An 18,467-nucleotide genomic window follows, 5' to 3' on the forward strand; every position below is an offset into this window, starting at 1 on the left:
GGTATAATTGACATAAAAAACTCCACATTTAAAATATACAATTTGATAAATTTATATACCCATAAAACCATCACCACTATCTAGATAGTGAACATATACGTCGCCCACAAAAGTTTCCTTGAGCTCCTTTGTAATCCTTCCTTACTCCCCACCTACCTCCACTCCCACCCCCATCACCAGTTAACAGCTATTCTATCACTATAGATTACTTTGCATTTTCTAGAATGTTTTATATAAATGAGAGCATATAGTATGTACTCTTCTTTTTTTTTTTTTTTTTGGTCTATCTTCTTTCAGTCAGCATATTTTGAGATTCATCCATGTTGTTGTGTTTCTCATTAGTTTCTTCCTTATTGCTGAATGGTGTTCTGTTATATGGATATACTGAAATTTGTTTATATATTCACCTGTTGCTAGACATTGGGTTGTGTCCAGTTTTTGGCTATTAAACAAATAAAGCTGCTAGGAACATTCATGTACAAGTCTTTGTATGGACATACGCTTTCATTTCTCTAGGGTCAGTACCCAGGAGTGGAATGACTGGGTTGTGTGGTAGGTATATGTTTAACTTTTTAAGAAACAGCTAAATTGTTTTCCAAAATGATTGCATTGTTTAGTATTCCCATCAGCAGTATATGAGAGTTCCAGTTGTCCCACATCTTTACCAACACTTGGTATGCTCAGTCTTTTTAATTTTAGCCAGCCTAGTGAGTATGTAAGGAGCCCTGGCGGCACAATGGTTAAGTGCTCAGCTGCTAACCAAAAGGTTGGTGGTTTGAACCTACCCAGTGGTTCCACAGGAGAAAGACCCGGTGATCTGTAAAATTGGCTCCTGTAAAGATTACAGCCAAGAAAACCCGGTGGGGTCGTTCTGCTCTGTCACATGGGATCTCTGTGAGTTGAAATCAACTTGATGGCACCCAACAACAACAACAACAACAGTGAGTGTATAGTAATATTTCATTGTGATTTTAATTTGAATTTTCTAATGACTAATGATATTGAGTATCTTTACTTGTGTTTATCTGCCATTCATGTATCTTCTTTACTAAAGTGTCTATTCAAAACTTTTACTCAATTTTTTATTGGGTTATTTATTTTCTTATTCTTCTGAATATATTCTGGACACAAGTCAAAAGGTTATTCTTTTAGGCATAGATTTGTTTATTTTCCTAGTCTGCAGAACGAGAAAAACAAAATTAAATTGCAGCAAAAAAAAGTATAATTATACTTAAGGAAGTACTTTTTAAGTGTAAAGGGGTCTAAACATGTGCATTGGGGCAGCCAAAGGAGGATGTAAAACTTTCCCTGAAGGTATTTGTGATGTTAAGGTTGTGTGTCTACTTGGATGGGCCATGATTCTCAGTGGTTTAGCAGTTATGATGTAGCTTGATAATTATTTAATGATGTAATTTGGCAGTTATGTATGGACGTAATCAATTCCATGATGAGATCTGCTGTGAGCAGCCAATCAGTTGAAGGGGAGTTTCCTTGGGGGCGTGGCCTGCCTCCAGGATATAAATGGACGTTCCAGCAAGGCTCTTACTCTGGATCCTGCATCTGGCTTGGCATCGTCTGACCTCTGGTTCTTGGAACTTGAGCTAGCAGTTTATCTGCTGATCTTGGGATTCGTCAGCCTCTGAAGACTGTGAGCCAGCAGCCTGCCATCTGACCTGCAGATCTTGGGTTCATCAGCCAGTGTAGCTATGTGAGTCAGGAGAAGCCTCCAGCCTGATGCCTGACCCACGGACTTGGGACTTGCCAGCCTCTACAACCACATGAGCCATTTCCTTGAGATAAATCTCTTTCACTCTACATATGTGTATGTATATATGTATGCTTCATTGGTTTTACTCTTCTAAAGAACCTAGCCTAAGACAAGACCCAACCCATTGCCGCTGAGTTGATTCTGACTCATAGCGACCCTGGTGGCATAGTGGTTAAGAGCTATGGCTGCTAACCAAAAGGTTGGCAGTTTGAGTACACCAGGAAACTCTGTGGGGCAGTTCTGCTCTGTCCTATAGGGTCACTGTGGGTAAGACAAGACAGTATTTAAAAATAGGGCTGACAATAGTCTGTTTGGGATGCTGTAGACATTGAAGTGTAACTGAACTTACCTAATTGCAGTCTTCATTTGAGAAAAGACATCTCCCCTGGGACAGGTCTATTGCTAGCACCTCAACATCCCTTGCTCATTTGTGCTATACTGCCAGGCCCAAAAAGTACAATTTCTTAGAATTTGTCAAAACTTTCCATGCACATTATTATGGATTTATTCTTATTATTTTCTTCTGATTTTAGCTTGAAGTGTTGCTAGGAAATACAAGGAGGGTCATTCAGGGGCTTTAATTAGCTTTAGCAAAAACAAATTGCAATCTCTGCAGAGTAATCAAATGAAAAGAAATGCTCAAATTTCTCTCATCCAGTGGTAGCATAAAACATTGTTTTAGCTGATAGTATGGGGAAGATTCAGTTAACTCTCTATAGAAGCAAAATAATTAACTAGGTTTTAGAAAAGCAGTCCTACATGATTAAAGGAGTTGGGGTTGTTTTAGCTTGCGGAAGGGAAGACTAAGGGGTGATTTAATGACAGGATTCCAATATAGTTAATGAAGGGTTTTCCTGTGTGTCGAAAACACTGGTCATTTGTTCTCCAACTCCACAGAGGTTCAAACTAGAGAAAATTGGCTCCGACTATAGAAAGAGTGAGTGTGGTTAGTGTTAGACATAAAACTTTTATTATCAGCATCAATATTATTCCGAGATTAAACAATGGAACAAGTCAAGAGAGGTCATAAAGATATTTTAAAATAAAAAAGTTAGCTATCTGCCTGGAATGTTTAAATGGCCATTGAATTATAGGATTTTGTTGTTGAACGGGACCTTAGAGATCACTTACCCTAGTCTCCGTTTACAGATGAGGGTGCGAAAGGACACTGTGTAACTTGCTTGTGGCTGCATCGCTGGATACTAATACTTTAATTTGGGGATGAGTTTTAAAAGTAGCCTTGCTTAAGAGACACAAAGGGAACCATGTAGAAGTTTCTGCTTCACAGTTGGTTTCGTTTCACCAAAATAGCCACTTAAAGCTGATGACTATGTGTATTATTTTTAACCAAGCTCATGATGATTTTGCCAGTGTGCTAACCAGTATGTTCTCTTCTTGGAACATACTTTAACATAAAAATGTTAAAGATTTTTATTCTTGGGCATTTTAAACTTGTCTTCAAATAAATACTGTATTTTGAATTGACGATTTGACTGGAGGTACTCAATATTGATAGAAGACAGTAGGAGACACTGCCATAGTCTTTGGGGGAACCTGTCCCAGTCTGGTACGGGGGTCTTCCTAAACTGTTATTTAATGGCTGTGCTACGAAGACTGAACTGGGCAAACAGCTTTGTGTGAATTAACTATGTCCTGGTGACTAATTTGCCTTCCTTAAGGCAAATTGTAAAAAGCTTTAGGTTTAGTTTTGTTAAACACTAGTTAGAGCAGTAGGAAACACACTTAGGCCGCCAATTCATTGGGGTTTGGGGTCTGCAAATATGAGTTCTAACCTTTGGAATTACTAGGATAAATTGCTTATAAAGGATTCCCTATCTGTTACCACAATAGAAAGAAATTGGCACAAGGTACTTTACTTGGTTGTGGTTACATTTTATTTGGTAACTTATCATTCTGTACATGTTCCCACTAGACCATCTAAACTGAAAACTTACATGTGTACATAAAATATATACCTATTTCACAGATGGTGGTACAGTGGTTAAAAGCTACAGCTGCTAACCAAAAGGTCAGCAGTTCAATTCCAGCAGCCACTCCTTGGAAACCCTACGGGGCAGTTCTGCTGTGTCCTATAGGGTCAGTATGAGTCGGAATCAACCTGACGGCAGTGGGTTTCTGTGAGCACTAAAAATGAGATAAATATTGGAAAGCACCTAGCATATTGCCTGACATCTAGCAGACACTCCTTAATGTTTCTACCAGCTCTTCTTTCCTTCCTTGGATTTTAGCATGGATATTGGAATCTTCCAGAAATGTAACAGATTTTTGTCAAAAGGGAAATAAATAAAATTGTTCACATTCAAAAATATTTTATTTAATGGTCGACATTCAGCCGTTTCAGGAAGTAGCATATGATCAAGAGCTGATGGTATTGAAAGAAGCGGTCCAAGCTGCACTGAAGGTATTGGAGAAAAACAAGGCTTCAGGAATTGACGGAATACCAATTGAGATGTTTCAGCAAATGGATGCAGCGCTGGAGGTGCTCACTCATCTATGCCAAGAAATTTGGAAGACAGCTATCTGGCCAACCAACTGGAAGAGATCCATATTTGTGCCCATTCCAAAGAAAGGTGATCCAGCAGAATGTGGAAATTATCGAACAATAGCATTAGTGTCATATGCAAGTAAAATTTTGCTGAAGATAATTCAAAAACAGTTGTAGTAGTACATCGACAGGGACCTGCCTGAAATTCAAGCCAGATTCAGAAGAGGACGTGGAACAAGGGATATCATTGCTGATGTCAGATGGATCTTGGCTAAAAGCAGAGAATACCAGAAAGATGTTTACCTGTGTTTTATTGATGTGTTTCATAACAACAGAACAAGGACATCTGTGTGATTTAAAATCAGGAAGGGTATGCATCAGGGTTATATCCTTTCACCATACTTGTTCAGCCTGTATACTCAGCAGATAATCCGAGAAGCTAGACTATATGAAGAAGAACTTGGCGTCAAGATTGGAGGAAGGCTTATTAACAACCTTTGATATGTAGGTGATGCAACCTTGTTTGCTGAAAGCAAAGAGGACTTGAGGCACTTACTGATGAAGATTAAAGACTACAGCCTTCAGTATGGATTACACCTCAGCATAAGAAAACCAGAATCCTCACAACTGGACCAATAAGCAACATCATGCTAAACAGAGAAAAAATTGAAGTTGTGAAGGATTTCATTTTGCTTGGATCCATAATCAATGCCCATGGAAATAACAGTCAAGAAATCAGACGACGTATTGCTTTGGGTAAATCTGCTGCAAAAGATGCCTTTAAAGTGTTGAAAAGCAGAGATGTCACTTTGAGGACTAAGGTGTGCCTGACCCAAGCCATGATATTTTCAATCACCTCTTATGCATGTGAAAGCTAGACAATGAATAAGGAAGAACGAGGAAGAACTGATGCCTTTGAATTATGGTGCTGGCGAAGAATATTGAATGGACTGCCAAATGAACAAATCTGTCTTGGAAGAAGTACAGCCAGAATGCCCCTTAGAAGTAAGTATGGTGAGATTTTGTCTCAGGTAATTTGGACATATTATCAGGAGGGACCAGTCCCTGGAAAAGGGCATCATACTTGATGAAGTGGAAGGTCTGCAAAAGAGAGGAAGACTCTCAACAAGATGGATTGACACAGTGGCTACAACAATTGGGCTCAAGCATAGCAACTGTTGTGAGGATGGCGCAGGACTGGGCAGTGTTTCATTTTGTTGTACACAGTGTTGCTATGAGTCGGAATCGACTCGATGGCACCTAACAACAACAACATTTTTAAGTTACCATTAGTGTATGTTGAGCTCTCACTTGACTCACAGGATGCTTAGATTTTACAAGGTTTAAATATCAGAGATAAATAGTCAACTGAAAAATCAAGTGTTATTGGTCGAAGAAAGATTGAATCAGTACCCATGATGTGTCTAGCCATTCCTGGGGTACGTTTAGGGTGCTTTGAATACCAGAATAAGAAATTTGTATTCAGTGTGGCAATGGAGAACTATTGTAGATTCTGGAACAGGTGAAAGCTGTAACAAAATTTTTTTTTTAAATGAGAACAGAAACATTCCTTCCCAAAGCCTCCCCCCAAATTTATATTTGAAGGCTAAAAAACAGAAGAGGATAAATTCTATCTAAAACTTTGTATAGTTTCTTAAATTGACCCACCCAATCCTGTGTGAAAAGCCATTCCTATAAATATTGAACCACATGCTCAAAGGGCTAATGGGGTGAGTTTCAGCTATGTGAAATCACTTTGAGAACTTGCCCTTTGAGCAGCGACCATCACCACAAGAAGACCTAGCACGTTCAGGACTGAAGTCTCCTACCCATCCACGGCCTGGAAGGAAAGAAGATGTGCCAAGGCAGGAATTATCCCTTAAAGATTCAGTGCCTGCCTAAATATGCTCATATCTTGGTCTTCTGTGGAGCCAGAGCAGAAACAATGTGAGATATTTTGATGTTGAGAAGAATGTGAAACTCTTTCACTCAGTCTGCAGAAGCAGGAGCAAGCCCTGAGCTCCTTGCTTGCTCACGGCTTATCCCAGCCCCAGAACCCAGAATGCTTTTCCAGCTGTTGCTTGAAGACACCAGTAGACCAGTAGGCGGTTTGTTGATAAAGGGTCAGAGGAGAAACCCAAAGATGGATTGGGAGGGAAGATTACGCCAACATTTAAAACTAAGTCTAGTGGATATTTTCATTGTTTAGGAAAATTTTATACAGTTTATGTTAAATGTTTATATATATTTTTTTCACTTTATAATATTCCATTTTATTTTAGATAAAGACTGAAATTAATGATTCCCATTTAATCTCTAGGGCTTCTGATGTCTTTGTGTTGCTGTAAAGTCTTTCCCATGTTTTCCCCACAGTCAGGAAAGAATCACTGTTACGATATACCACATTCCAGTGCTACGGAGAAACACCTTTCCCAGCTCTCGAGAATGTTAGGTTGGCATCTGAAAAATTCAGTTTTAAATTGCATTTGTTGTTGCATAGGCAAAAAACGACTAAATGAATGAAATCAAGTTTTCATGATGAAATGAATTTTTTCATCTCTGTGTTTCAGTCAACTCGTTGGCTACAGGTTTGGTTTTTGGTTTTTTATGTTTCAGTATCAGCCAATATCAGTAACCAGGGATTAACATTCAGAAATCCTGCATCTTTTTATTTATTTAAGAAATACTTGTAGTTCTGAATAGAGGATATCGTTCAAAGAGCTTTTTTAAAGTATTTTTAAAGTAAGGTATCTTCCCTCCTCCCTGTTGGAAAGTTCCCTCACTTTATTTACACTAAAAGGAATGGTGTGACTGCAAGTAGACATTGCCTTGCATCTGTAACCCTGTGTCCTTGGCCACGTATGTGGCCGACTGCTGTGCCCAGTTCACGTGTGGGCAAGTGGAGGGATGTCAGGGTAATGGCTGCAGATTACCAGCTCTCAGCAACTGCCATTTTGGCCTCTTTGGAGGCTGGGTATGGCCTGGGTGTAGCCTGGGTATATTAGAGGCAGTTAGAGGTGACCCTGAAGAAGATGCATCCTCTAAGGCTCCCACTCTGTGGTTGAGCTTGTAGTAACAGACAGCTATTTTTTAGATGTTCTGTTATGGCTTATTGTCCACATTTCTTCATAAAACTATTTTTTAAAGGTTTTAATGTGTTGATTAGAGTTGGCTCGCAAAGATCAGCTGCTGCTTTGAGCTGATATAGACATTTAAACTAAAAATTCCATCGGAAGATGCATATATATTTTTTTGTCTATCAGATCTGGAAATGTACCGTTTTTCCTTAGCTGCTGTTTACTGCTCTCATCTTTCCTCACTACTCAAACCAAGGATTTAAAAAAATCAAACTTCAGAAGTAATTGAACTCATTACCCTTCCAAGAAATGTATTTGAATTTTAAAAATTCATGAGCTGGGCAGAGGGCAAGATTACAGCAAATGCGATTTTTAAGGGCTAGTGGTTTGAGTTGCTGGAAAAGAAGCAAGTGGTGCAGGTGGTGGTAGCTCCTTTGGTGGATTGAAAATTGGTATAGGAAGGGCAGGTAGGGAATCTGGCAACCTTGATGGTCACTGAACTCGCCTGAGAACGTGGAAGAAGGGCTTCAGGAAAGCCACATTTGTAATCAAAACATTCAGTAGTCACAGGACATGCTGAAATGTCTGCTTGTGCGAATTCACTGGGTACAAACTTCTTTTTTTAGTGGTTTTTCTCTTTTATGCTTGCACTCATACCTACACATGTACATGTTTTCCTGAAGGCAAGATATGAAACTAGAAACCACACACAACAAAAAGGAAAAAGAAAGCCTTGGTAAAATAGTACTTGAATTGACTAGAAAATAGAGTTGGGCTCTAGACCTGGAGAATAAAGGCTGTAGGCTGCACATAAACAAGTCAGTCGGCCCCAAAGAAACTCGGTTCTCCTTCTGTCCTTCCTGGCTCCTTTTAAAGGAGGACGAGTAGGCCTTTGTGAGCACTTGGAGCATGTTTGCTACAGGCAAGGCTCTGTGTCCTCAGCAAGTGAGACAGAGAACACTAGAGGAAAAAAAAGGGATTTGTACATGGTGAATAATGCTTTTAAGTTTTCAAATTATTCTGCCTACTAGCTTCAATAATGTTGTTGTTGTTGGGTGCCATTGAATTGGTTCCGACTCATAGTGACCCTATGGGACAGAGTAGAACCACCCTATAGGGTTTCCAAGGAGCAGCTGGTGGATTCAAATTACTGACCTTTTGATGAGCAGCTGAGCTCTTAACCACTGTGCCACCAGGGCGCCGTAGCTACCATTTATTGATCACTGATTGTCTGATAAACTGGTTGCTGTTGAATCAGTTCAACTCATGCCTACCCCATGTGGGTCAGAGTAGAACAGTGCTCCACAGGGTGTTCAATACTGATTTTTCAGAAGGAGTTCACCGGGCCTTTCTTCTGATGAGCCTCTGGGTGGACTTGAACCTCTATCCTTTCGGTTAGCAGCCAAGTTCGTTAACTGTTTGTACCACCCAGGGACTCCAGTGGTCTTTGTGTTGTACATGCATCACCTCATTTAAGCTTCATGGCAAGTTTATGAGATAAATTACTCTTCCTCATTTTTAGAAGATAAAAACTTACGTTTACTGACTTGTCCAAGGTCACACAGCTAGTAAGTGGGAGGACTTAGATTTAATTTAGGCCCGCTGGATTGTAGAACACATTCTTAACTTTTGTCCTATGTGCTATATTATTAAAAAAAAAAAAAAATTATAAAGACCCTGCTCCTGCTCTCAAGGTCATTTCTGCCTAGTAGACATGATAATGCCTGAGGACGACTGTGCACATCCTAGGTTCTGGGGAGATGAAGATAAATAAGATGTGCTCCTGCTCTGACAGCGCTAAATCCGTGATTGCAGTAGCAGGCTATGGGGAAGGAAGTGATTGATTCTGACCAGATGATTGTGCAGTAAGATTTCACAAAAGAGATGATACCTGAGCAGAGTTTAGAGGATAAAGAGGAGTTCCGCAAGGGTGCAAGGGTGTAAGGACTTTCGAGAGAGAGAGAGAGAGAGAGAGAGTAAACTGCAATGTGCAATGATGGCATGTAACAATAAGGATGGTCATCTAAGGATCAAACAATTGTTGGCTTGATAAAGCATGTATGGAAGGAAGACTTAAAAATTGTAAAACCTGAGGCCTCTCAGCCTGCTGCTTTCTCACTCACCCTTCAGAAACCAAACCAAAAAACCAAAACCATTGCCATCAGGTCAATTCTGACTCACAGCGACCCTGTAGGACAGAATAGAACTGCCCCATACGGTTTCCAAGGAGTGCCTGATGGATTTAAACTGCTGACCTTTTGGTTAGCAGCCATAGCTCTTAACCACTACGCCACCAGGGTTTCCTCAAAAGGTAGAATTGTTGCTGTCGAGCTGATTCGGGCTCAGAACGATCCCATAGGGTTTCCAAGGCTATAAATCTCTACAGAAGCAGCTGCCACATCATCTTTCTCCCATGGAGCTGCTGCTGGTTTCGAACCACCAACCTCTTGGTTAGCAGTCGATTGCTTTAACCACTGCACCACCGGGGCTCCTTGTATAATGGTACAGTACTTATATAACTTACAATGCATAGGTTTTGATAGTCATAATAAATGCCTCTGTTACTGGCTTATGTATGTACTGTACTGTACTTTCTATTGTTATTTGAACGTGAACTATCCCTGCTTACAAATAACAAGTTTACTGTGTGTCATGGTTTGAATTATGACCCCCAAAAAATGTGTGTATCAATTTGGCTGGGCATGATTCCCAGAATTGTGTGGTTGGCCTCCATTTTGTGATTGTAGTTTTATGTTAAAGAGGATTAGGGTGGGGTTGTAACACCACCCCTTACCCAGGTCACATCCCTGATCCAATGTAAAGTGAGTTCCCTAGAGTGTGGCCTGCACCACCTTTTACCTTACAAGAGATAAAAGGAAAGGGAAGCAAGCAGAGAACTGGGGACCTTATACCATCAAGAAAGCAGTGCCGGGAGCACAGCGCGTCTTTTGGACCAGGGTCTCTGCGCAGAGAAGCTCCTAGTCCAGGAGAACCCCGAAGAGAAGAAGGCCAGCAGAGAGAAAAAGGCTTCCCCTGAACTTGGACTTTTAGCCTGCTTTGACTGTGAGGAAATAAACTTCTCTTTGTTGAAACCATCCACTTGTGGTATTTCTGTTGTAGCAGTACTAGATGACAAAGACACTGTGTAACAGTGTATGCTTCAACTCCTATGTAGGCAGCAGCATCCAATCTCATGTATCACGTGTCTCTTGAGTGTTGTAGCATTATCTCTCTGTTTAATTTTCTATTGAAAATATTACCGTGAAGTGCATCATGGCTCCCAAACGCAGCAAAAACCAGTGCTAGTGATAGCAGGAAGAGGCAAAGGAGAAGTATCAATTTGGAAGTGGAACAAAAGGTTACTAAACAACAGAAAGGTGGAAAATCAGTGAATGCTATTGGTGGCAATTTAGGTATGTTCACACAACGTCCAAATCACATAACTTCTGTTTCACGTAATGTGTCATGGACGTCAAGTGACACATGACTGTGGTGTTTATAAAGCATGTAGCCAGTCCTTGCACACGGGGGACATTTAATAAACCTTAGTTCCCTTCCATTTTGGGTGGTTGCACCAAGGGGCAGTTTGGGTTCACACAGGGAAAGGCTCAGGCCTGGGAGAGCACCTCTGGGGCACACCCAGGTCTTCTTTCTGCCTGACCCGCTTGGGCAGAGCTGATCGTGATCTCCCCAACCACCCAACCTCCTCTTTGGGTGTCCCACCTCAGCTCTTCTGCAACAGCCTATATTCACTCCTCCTGGCCCTGAGAATCATTGGCTGATTGGCCCATCTTCCCCACTAAACAGTAGGTTCCTTGTGGCCTGGGCACTGGCTTTTCTCTCTGATGCTCTAGTACCTAACCCATGCGTGTTCATAGTAAGCACTTAGTAGATGTCTCCTGTGCCTGAGCTACAGATGTGACATGTACATGTGAAACCTTTCAGGAAACGTGGAACAGATTCTCAGGGTAAATATAAGAGAGAAACTCCTGGAATGAAAGGGGGAGGAATGGAGGGGATGATCCCAGCAGAGTGGTCCTTCTCTTCTCAGAATACTGCATTCTAAACTCTCCAGGTTCCTAAGTGTTAAGTCCAAAGTGTGTATCAGCCTCATTTGAAGGTTCTTTATCTCCTCCTGAAAGCCATTCCAGCTCTCACTTCCATCTGTTTTCTGCGTTATTGCACACCTGTGTGCATGTCTGTGGGTACCACTGATTGATGCTCATCAGGTTATGTATCTGGCTCCTCATCTAAGCTCTTGGTTCTCTCTGGACAGCATCTTAGCTCTCAATCTCCATGTCTCTACAGCAGAGCACATACCTGATGGCCACACTGTGTAGTCATCCAGTGTGTGCAAGGAACAGCTGGAGATTCTTGACCTTGGGTGGGGAAACTGCTCCAAGGGTTTAGACGTGCATCAGGGAATCATGTATGAACCTCCTGAAATGGTAGGGGACATTGTGTGTATATGTTCATAAATACATTTCTCTCATGAGACAGTCCTTAGTTTATATTAGATTCTGAAATGTTTTCATGATCCAAAAAATGTTAGGAAAAGAAAAATCACTCATTTAGAGGTTTACCATATACTTGTAAATTAAAGTTTGTGTTTTTATTAGTTAGGAGATATTTCTTATGCTTTGATTTCCAGGTGTGAGCTACAGATTGGCGTAGCCAAAGAGCTCAAGCTGGGCATGGTGGATGGCGGTCTGGCCTGGGCGATGCTGCTTATACATCCTGGAGGGTCCACATAGCTTTTATGAGCTTCATTTTATTTGTCATCTGTTCATTTAGACTTATAATGCCCTTCCTTTCTTACAGGAATGTTGCGTAGCAAAGAGATGACGTGTGGGCAGGCATTTTATAAACTGCCAATGGCTGTATAATCGCGGGATGCAAGTATTACAGACATGTGGTTTCTCATGTCACATAGTGCTGAGAACACTGTAGGCAGTCGATAAATGTGATTAAAATGAACATGGAAACGGCTCATTGGAGCGAGAGCACTGGAGGTTGAAAGGTACCGGTGTCTGCTCATCCGTGCAGATTCTGTGACAAGCCTGGTCTTCAGGTTGAGAGCACAGCCAGGGCTGTTGAGGAAAACAGTTTTCAAAGAATGTTAGAAGTGGGAGTGAACTTCGAGCTCCCAAATTCATTTGCTTTATTTATGAAAGAAATAGAGACTCAGAGGCTGTACCACTTTTTCTCCGAAAGACTTGAGACTATTCCTCTTCACTTTTAACAGAGGGGAAAATTCTCTTTTCTTTCATATCATTGACTCACCCTGTCTTTTTCTAATTGGAACAGTACAGAATTCATCCCACGGTCTTAATACTCTGTTGGGACCATATAGAGGCCTGTAATTCCTAGAACATGCTGGTTCTATACTAGATACAGGCACCAAAAAAAACCCAAATCTGTTGCCATCAAGTCGATTCCAACTCATAGCGACCCTATAGAACAGAGTAGAACTGCCCCACAGGGTTTCCAAGGAGCAGCTGGTGGATTCGAATTGCCAACTTTTTGGTTAGCAGCCAAGCTCTTAACCGCTGCACCACCAGGGCTCCAGACACCGGTACAGTGCGGTGTAAAAACTTTGTTTTTCCAAGGAATCTTTCTTTTTGGAATGTTCTCATAGACATCAGCACAGGGAACTGGGATGAGGTTATCACCACCAGTTCAACTGGACTGAGACTCGGAGAGGTTACAGTGTCTTGTCCAAGTCACAAAAGTCAGTGGGTGGACAAAGAAGGATGAAAATCCAGGTGTTTAATTTGCAGTTCTTACAGCCACTAGATTCTGTTATGTCCTTGAAGGGAATCTCTGATTAATCTTGGTTCATTTATTGAGCCAAACTAGAAGACTCTGTCCAGGGGAATCATGGATTTTAGCTTCAAATATATTTCACTTGGGTCTGAAAAGACTGTGTATGTATCCCCTCACACGCCAGCCCACATACCCCTAGAAGAAAGCTAGATTTTCTTGTCAGCCACCCCTTGTCCCCAGGAGCAGACAAAACAATAACCTGGAGATGTTTTGTTTTGTTTTGCTTAATGGTTATATGCTTCCCTTTAAACAGTTTGTAAGTGGAGTTTGAAATTTTACATTTATTCATTGCTTTATAATGAATGTTACTTAATTAAATGTTACTTTAAAAAAAAGCTTCTTCTCTTTTTCTGTAATTGCATTACTCTTTTGAGGGGAGGTTTTGTTTTTCTTTTTACCTGGTTGTATGTATTTGGAAAGCACCCTGACACTGGGTATCTGAAAGCAGAAAGTTCTGGCACTTTTCCCACTTTCCATTCTTTCTCCTGTATGGATGCCAGATTCCTTTGGGAAATCATCATTTGCAAAAGGTCACCAGCAAAAGGAGGGGCATTCTTTAGTGTACAGTTACTGCTAATTGGAAACTAAGCATCTGTAACCATGTCAGAGTTATTTGTATTTGAAAAGAAACATTTATATACAAGAGCCCTTTCGGTAACATAAAACACTCTAACACAAAGTGTGTGTGTTGGAGGAGTGGGGGTCAGACAGACTGGGAAGTTTAGGACAAATGACTGCCCAGCTGATGTCATTTGCAAAGTAAATCTCAAAGCATTTTGAAAGTATTTTCTTCTGTCAGGTGAGGTTTTCTCACTCCCCTCCCCCTGTAGGCCAAAGCTAACATTGTACTACATTTTCCAATTACAGATTCAACATTTAATCATTTTTAAAGGAAAAATAAGTGTGAGAGAAAATGAATGAGTTGTTAGAAATGTCAGTGTCCTTTGGGAAATCTCTAGCTACCTACCGTAACCTTAGCCTTCAGTGTCTTCCCATAGAATGATATAAGCTTACCTCTTTGACATCCTGAAAGTAAGTGCTGATGGACCTACCTTCATAGGGAAAAAATTGGCACAGTGTTTTGATTTGCCCTATACTGCTTTCTCCTCTTTCCCTGTGTCCTCCTCCTTACCATCATGATGAAGTTCTGTTTAGGTCATTCCATTTGTACAGAAATTGTATCTGTATTTTTATTCTCATATTGAGATAAATGTTGGTGATACCTTCGGGGTGTTAGAAACATTTTAGTCATTGTGCTTTGTCCTTCTACAAGCTAAGCCTACATGGCCGCATGGTCATAATGTCCAAATCTTACCAGAAATTACTTCATGTCCTAAATACTAATAGCTGGAACACTGGTGAATTTTTGGAAAAAGCCAAGAAGCCATTTCTTTCCCCTACAGAGTCTGCCATCTTCCAATCTTTCCCGTCTTTGTCTTGTAAGTTATTTTTTAAATTGAGTCAAAGATTATACAGTCTTGAGAGTTATAGTCAAGAATTTATATAAGCTAGAACTTACCATATTGGACTTGCTTCTCAAATAATCCTGTATCTGTGAAGGCTCTCAAGCGCACAGTTTCAACAAAATGGTTACAGACTCTCAGGTTCTGAGTGTTTACAAAGTCAAGAGGCTCTCGGACAACCTGCCTTTCCAATGACCTTTGTAGAATCTCAAAATACCTCTTGTCTGTGATTTTCTTATATTTAAGAACTGGCCTATATTCAAGCTCTTTGGGTGTGACTCAGCCCAGAGTCAAGGATTCGTTGACTCGCTCTTAACAATAAGTTCAAACCATGTAGTCTTCCATTTGTGGCATTCCCCAGTCTGGCCAGACCCACTTAGCTTCCATTGTTGTTCATGAGCCTCTACTTCATCTACCTATTTCCTGTCAAACAAACCTTGAGCATTTCTGCCCTTGCTTTATACTGCTGTCCTTGGTTGAAATGGCTTTCTGGTTTCTCTTGGCCTACTTGAATCATGCATACTCTTCGGTGTTTCATCCTTTTGAACATCACAACCCACAATCTTATCCTTCTGTGACTTCCTGTAGCCATGATATCAAGATCACTTATCATTTTCCCATACTCTCTTGTGCCTTTAGTCATCTTTTCAAATGTACCTCTCACCTTGCCAGCTAGAGTGTAAACTCCTCAAAGGAAGCAGTGACTGTTTCATTTCTCATGACACTTACCAGGGTGCTTTTGGTTATTGTAAGTGCCCAATAAATAGTTGTTTGATTGTTGAGGAGTAAGTAATTTTTGCTACTACCCACTTATTATCTTACTGCCAAAGTCTGTCTACATTTGTCCCTGTGATAGAATTACAGATGTTAATATGTTTATAACAAAAGCCAAGTTACTGTAGAACTAACAGAAGTACAACAAACATCATTTGGAATAAGGAGCAGAACATCAGCATATTCAAAGGCAGAGGTGTAGAGATGAGTATTGAATGGTCCTGTGTTTTTGTTTCTTCCCAGGTGTGGTGGCTCACCTGTCTACCGGTCCCGTGAAATGGCGGCTCGTGCCTTGGTCCCATTTGTTATGGTAGACCAAATCCCAAATACCATCCGAACTCTGTTGGCCAGACTCCCTAACTGCACTGACCAGTGTTTCCGGCAAAACCATATTCATGGGACACTTCTCCAGGTAAGTAAGGCTACCAAAGGATGAACTTTGGTGTCTTGTATACTGTTAGCAGTTGAAGATTTAACACACAGACTTTTAACTTTATCTGTAGAGGTATTTCCTAGGTGTGCTTTCTTCACCACAGATACATGAGTACAGTGTTGCACCGTGATTCTGTCAGATCACCTTTTGCATTAAATCCTGTTTCCCACATCATACTTTTCCTTTTGGACTTACTGACCTCACTGAACTAGATAAAGTTTTGTCTTTTCTGTCAAGTATGCCTGAAGAACATTCTGGGCCACTCCTTGTTCAGGGTGAAGCTGTGAGCATTCCAAGAAAGAGAGATTAACCCAGCCCCTTACAAACATCAGGGAGAGTTTGCCCTGCAGCACAAAACCATAGTACGTCAGAGGAAAATATCAAACCTTACTCTTCTCTTGTTCTCTGAGCTGCAGAAGATACTTTTTTATTTTGAATAAATATATGCGTTTATTTATTATTTTTATTTAACATTTCTTCTAGAAAAGACTAAAGTACAACAAACAAATGAGATGTAGACTCTTTATGGGAACTGCCCTTTTTAAACCCTAACTAAACTTGGGGACAGGTGGTACTGGTGAGATCTGTTGTTGATATGGCTGCTGAGGTCACTCACACTGGGGCAGGGCTGAGGGTGGAATTTAATGGTTGGGCCATGTTCCTGATTTATGAGCAGAGTTGAGAGATGACCTTGAATTCCTAATACATGTTCTAAGCCTGAGGTCTGTGCTGCTGACGTGGCAGGCAGTGTGTAAAGTGGTTATTGGTACAGGACTCTGGTGGCTGATTGCCTGTGTGTGAGTCTCAGATCTACCACTCACTACCTGCACGTCTGTCTCTTCATTTTTGAAATGAGGATAATAGTAGTGTATATCTCATAGGGATTTTATGAAGAGTGAATGGATTGATATGTATAAAGGGCTTAGAACAGTGCCTGGTACATAATAAGTGCTGTCTATTTATCTGTCTACCTACCTACCTACCTACCTGCCTACCTAATATTGTTTTTAATATCATAATTTTAATGAGCCTCTATTTTAATGAAAACTGATATTTCTAGTAATGTCCCCCTAGGTGAGAATACAAGATAGATCTATCTTCTTACCTTCTTTCTCTGCTTGTTGTGTATATTCAACAAGTATGAATTCAGTGCCTACTATATACTACTGCATCGCAGACAAAACAGTTACTAAGTCAGTCCTTGCCTTGGTGGATCCAAAAGACTAGTAGGGAAAAAATGACTAGAAGACAGGCAGTCTCAGTGTAGCGTGCTATACACCGTGGACACACAGCAGGGCCTCCTGAACTGTCTTGGGGAAGTCCGGGAAAGCTTCTCAAAGGAAGTGACATCTAAGGAGAGAGCAGAAGAAGCTAGCCAAGTGTTGGAAGGGAAAGTCTCCTCTGTGGAGAGAACAACATATAGAAAGGCTCGGAGTGGGCAAGAAGGCAGCCCTTCTGGGAACTGCAAGTGTGGATGGAATGAAGTTCTAGGTTGGCAGTTCTCAATCTGATCTCAGGGCATCTTTATGCTCTTAAACACTTAGCAAGAACCCCAAAAAGCTTTTGTTTATGTTGGTTATATCTATCAATATTCAATTAGAAATGAAAACTGAGACTATTTTAAAGCAGTAGAATTCAAAAGCACATATTCCATTAGTCATCAGCGATGACATCGTCACACATCATGGAAACCGCCACTGTATACTCATGAGAGAATGAAAATGAAAGAGGAAACTAAGGTCTTAGGATCATTTTGAAAATAGTTCGATCGTGCAGACTTCCTGAAAGGATTGCACAACCCCCCAAGGGCCCCAGACTCCACTTTAAGATCCTCTGGTCTGTGTTATACACATCATGGGTCTTTGGTGGCTTCTCCACTATAAACTCTTCTCTTGAGCTTTTGAAGTGTTCATCTCTCTTTAGTCCTCACTATCCCTGTGATGAAGAGAGGGGCAGGGGTTATCTTGGTTTTAAAGATGGGCCACTGAGGCCCAAAGGTCATCATTTGCTCAGTCAAATAAATTAGCTCTCTTGGTTCTGGCTGCCAGGCTGTGCTGCTTCTCTGAAGGGACAGGGCTGGCACAATGAGTAATGCAAAACAGGCTTTTCGAAGTGTGAACCACAGGTTACGCAGCTGAGTTAGAAGGCAGGCTTGGATTGTCAAGGACATCAGCCATCAGGTTTTCTTTATTGACGATCTACTGTGGGCTGAGCTTTGTCAGAGGTGGTGTGGTTGGGATTGCTTCTTTGGTTCTTTCACTAGTTGTATGCCTGGACCTCCCAGCCTAGTTTCCCATACACACCACTAGAAGGCTTGATTTGGGTTTCACCAATCTGCCCAGCAACAAAACATGGCCTTTTGAGCTTTCTCTGGGCTGCCTTTGCTATTCCTAAATTTACTTCTGCTAGATAAAATGTGAGATGTGTAAACAGTATGAAAAGGTAAAAATCCTATAACTGGGGTGGTTGTGGCTGCTCCTCTCATTCCTAAGTGTTGATGAGATGAAGGGCTTGTTGAAAAACACAACAGTGGGGGTGTTGGGTATTGTGTTTTTGTTTGTCAAACAGATTACTGCCTTTATCAAGGTTGGTTTACCCTGGTTGAAAAAAAGGAAGTCAA

General features: G+C 41.0%; 1 protein-coding gene across 1 annotated transcript in view; it reads left to right on the forward strand.

Moving 5' to 3' along the window:
- The window catches only part of THADA (THADA armadillo repeat containing), a 379,793-nt gene that overhangs the window by 188,360 nt on the left and 172,966 nt on the right, over nucleotides 1-18,467 (forward strand). Inside the window, exon 29 of the mRNA XM_023735532.1 lies at nucleotides 15,658-15,826. Within this exon, the coding sequence (XP_023591300.1) occupies nucleotides 15,658-15,826 (169 nt within the window). The remainder of the gene's footprint in view (nucleotides 1-15,657; nucleotides 15,827-18,467) is intronic.

This window comes from Trichechus manatus, unplaced genomic scaffold (genome assembly GCF_000243295.1).
Source record: "Trichechus manatus latirostris isolate Lorelei unplaced genomic scaffold, TriManLat1.0 scaffold00005, whole genome shotgun sequence".
Classification (NCBI taxonomy): Eukaryota; Metazoa; Chordata; class Mammalia; order Sirenia; family Trichechidae; genus Trichechus; species Trichechus manatus.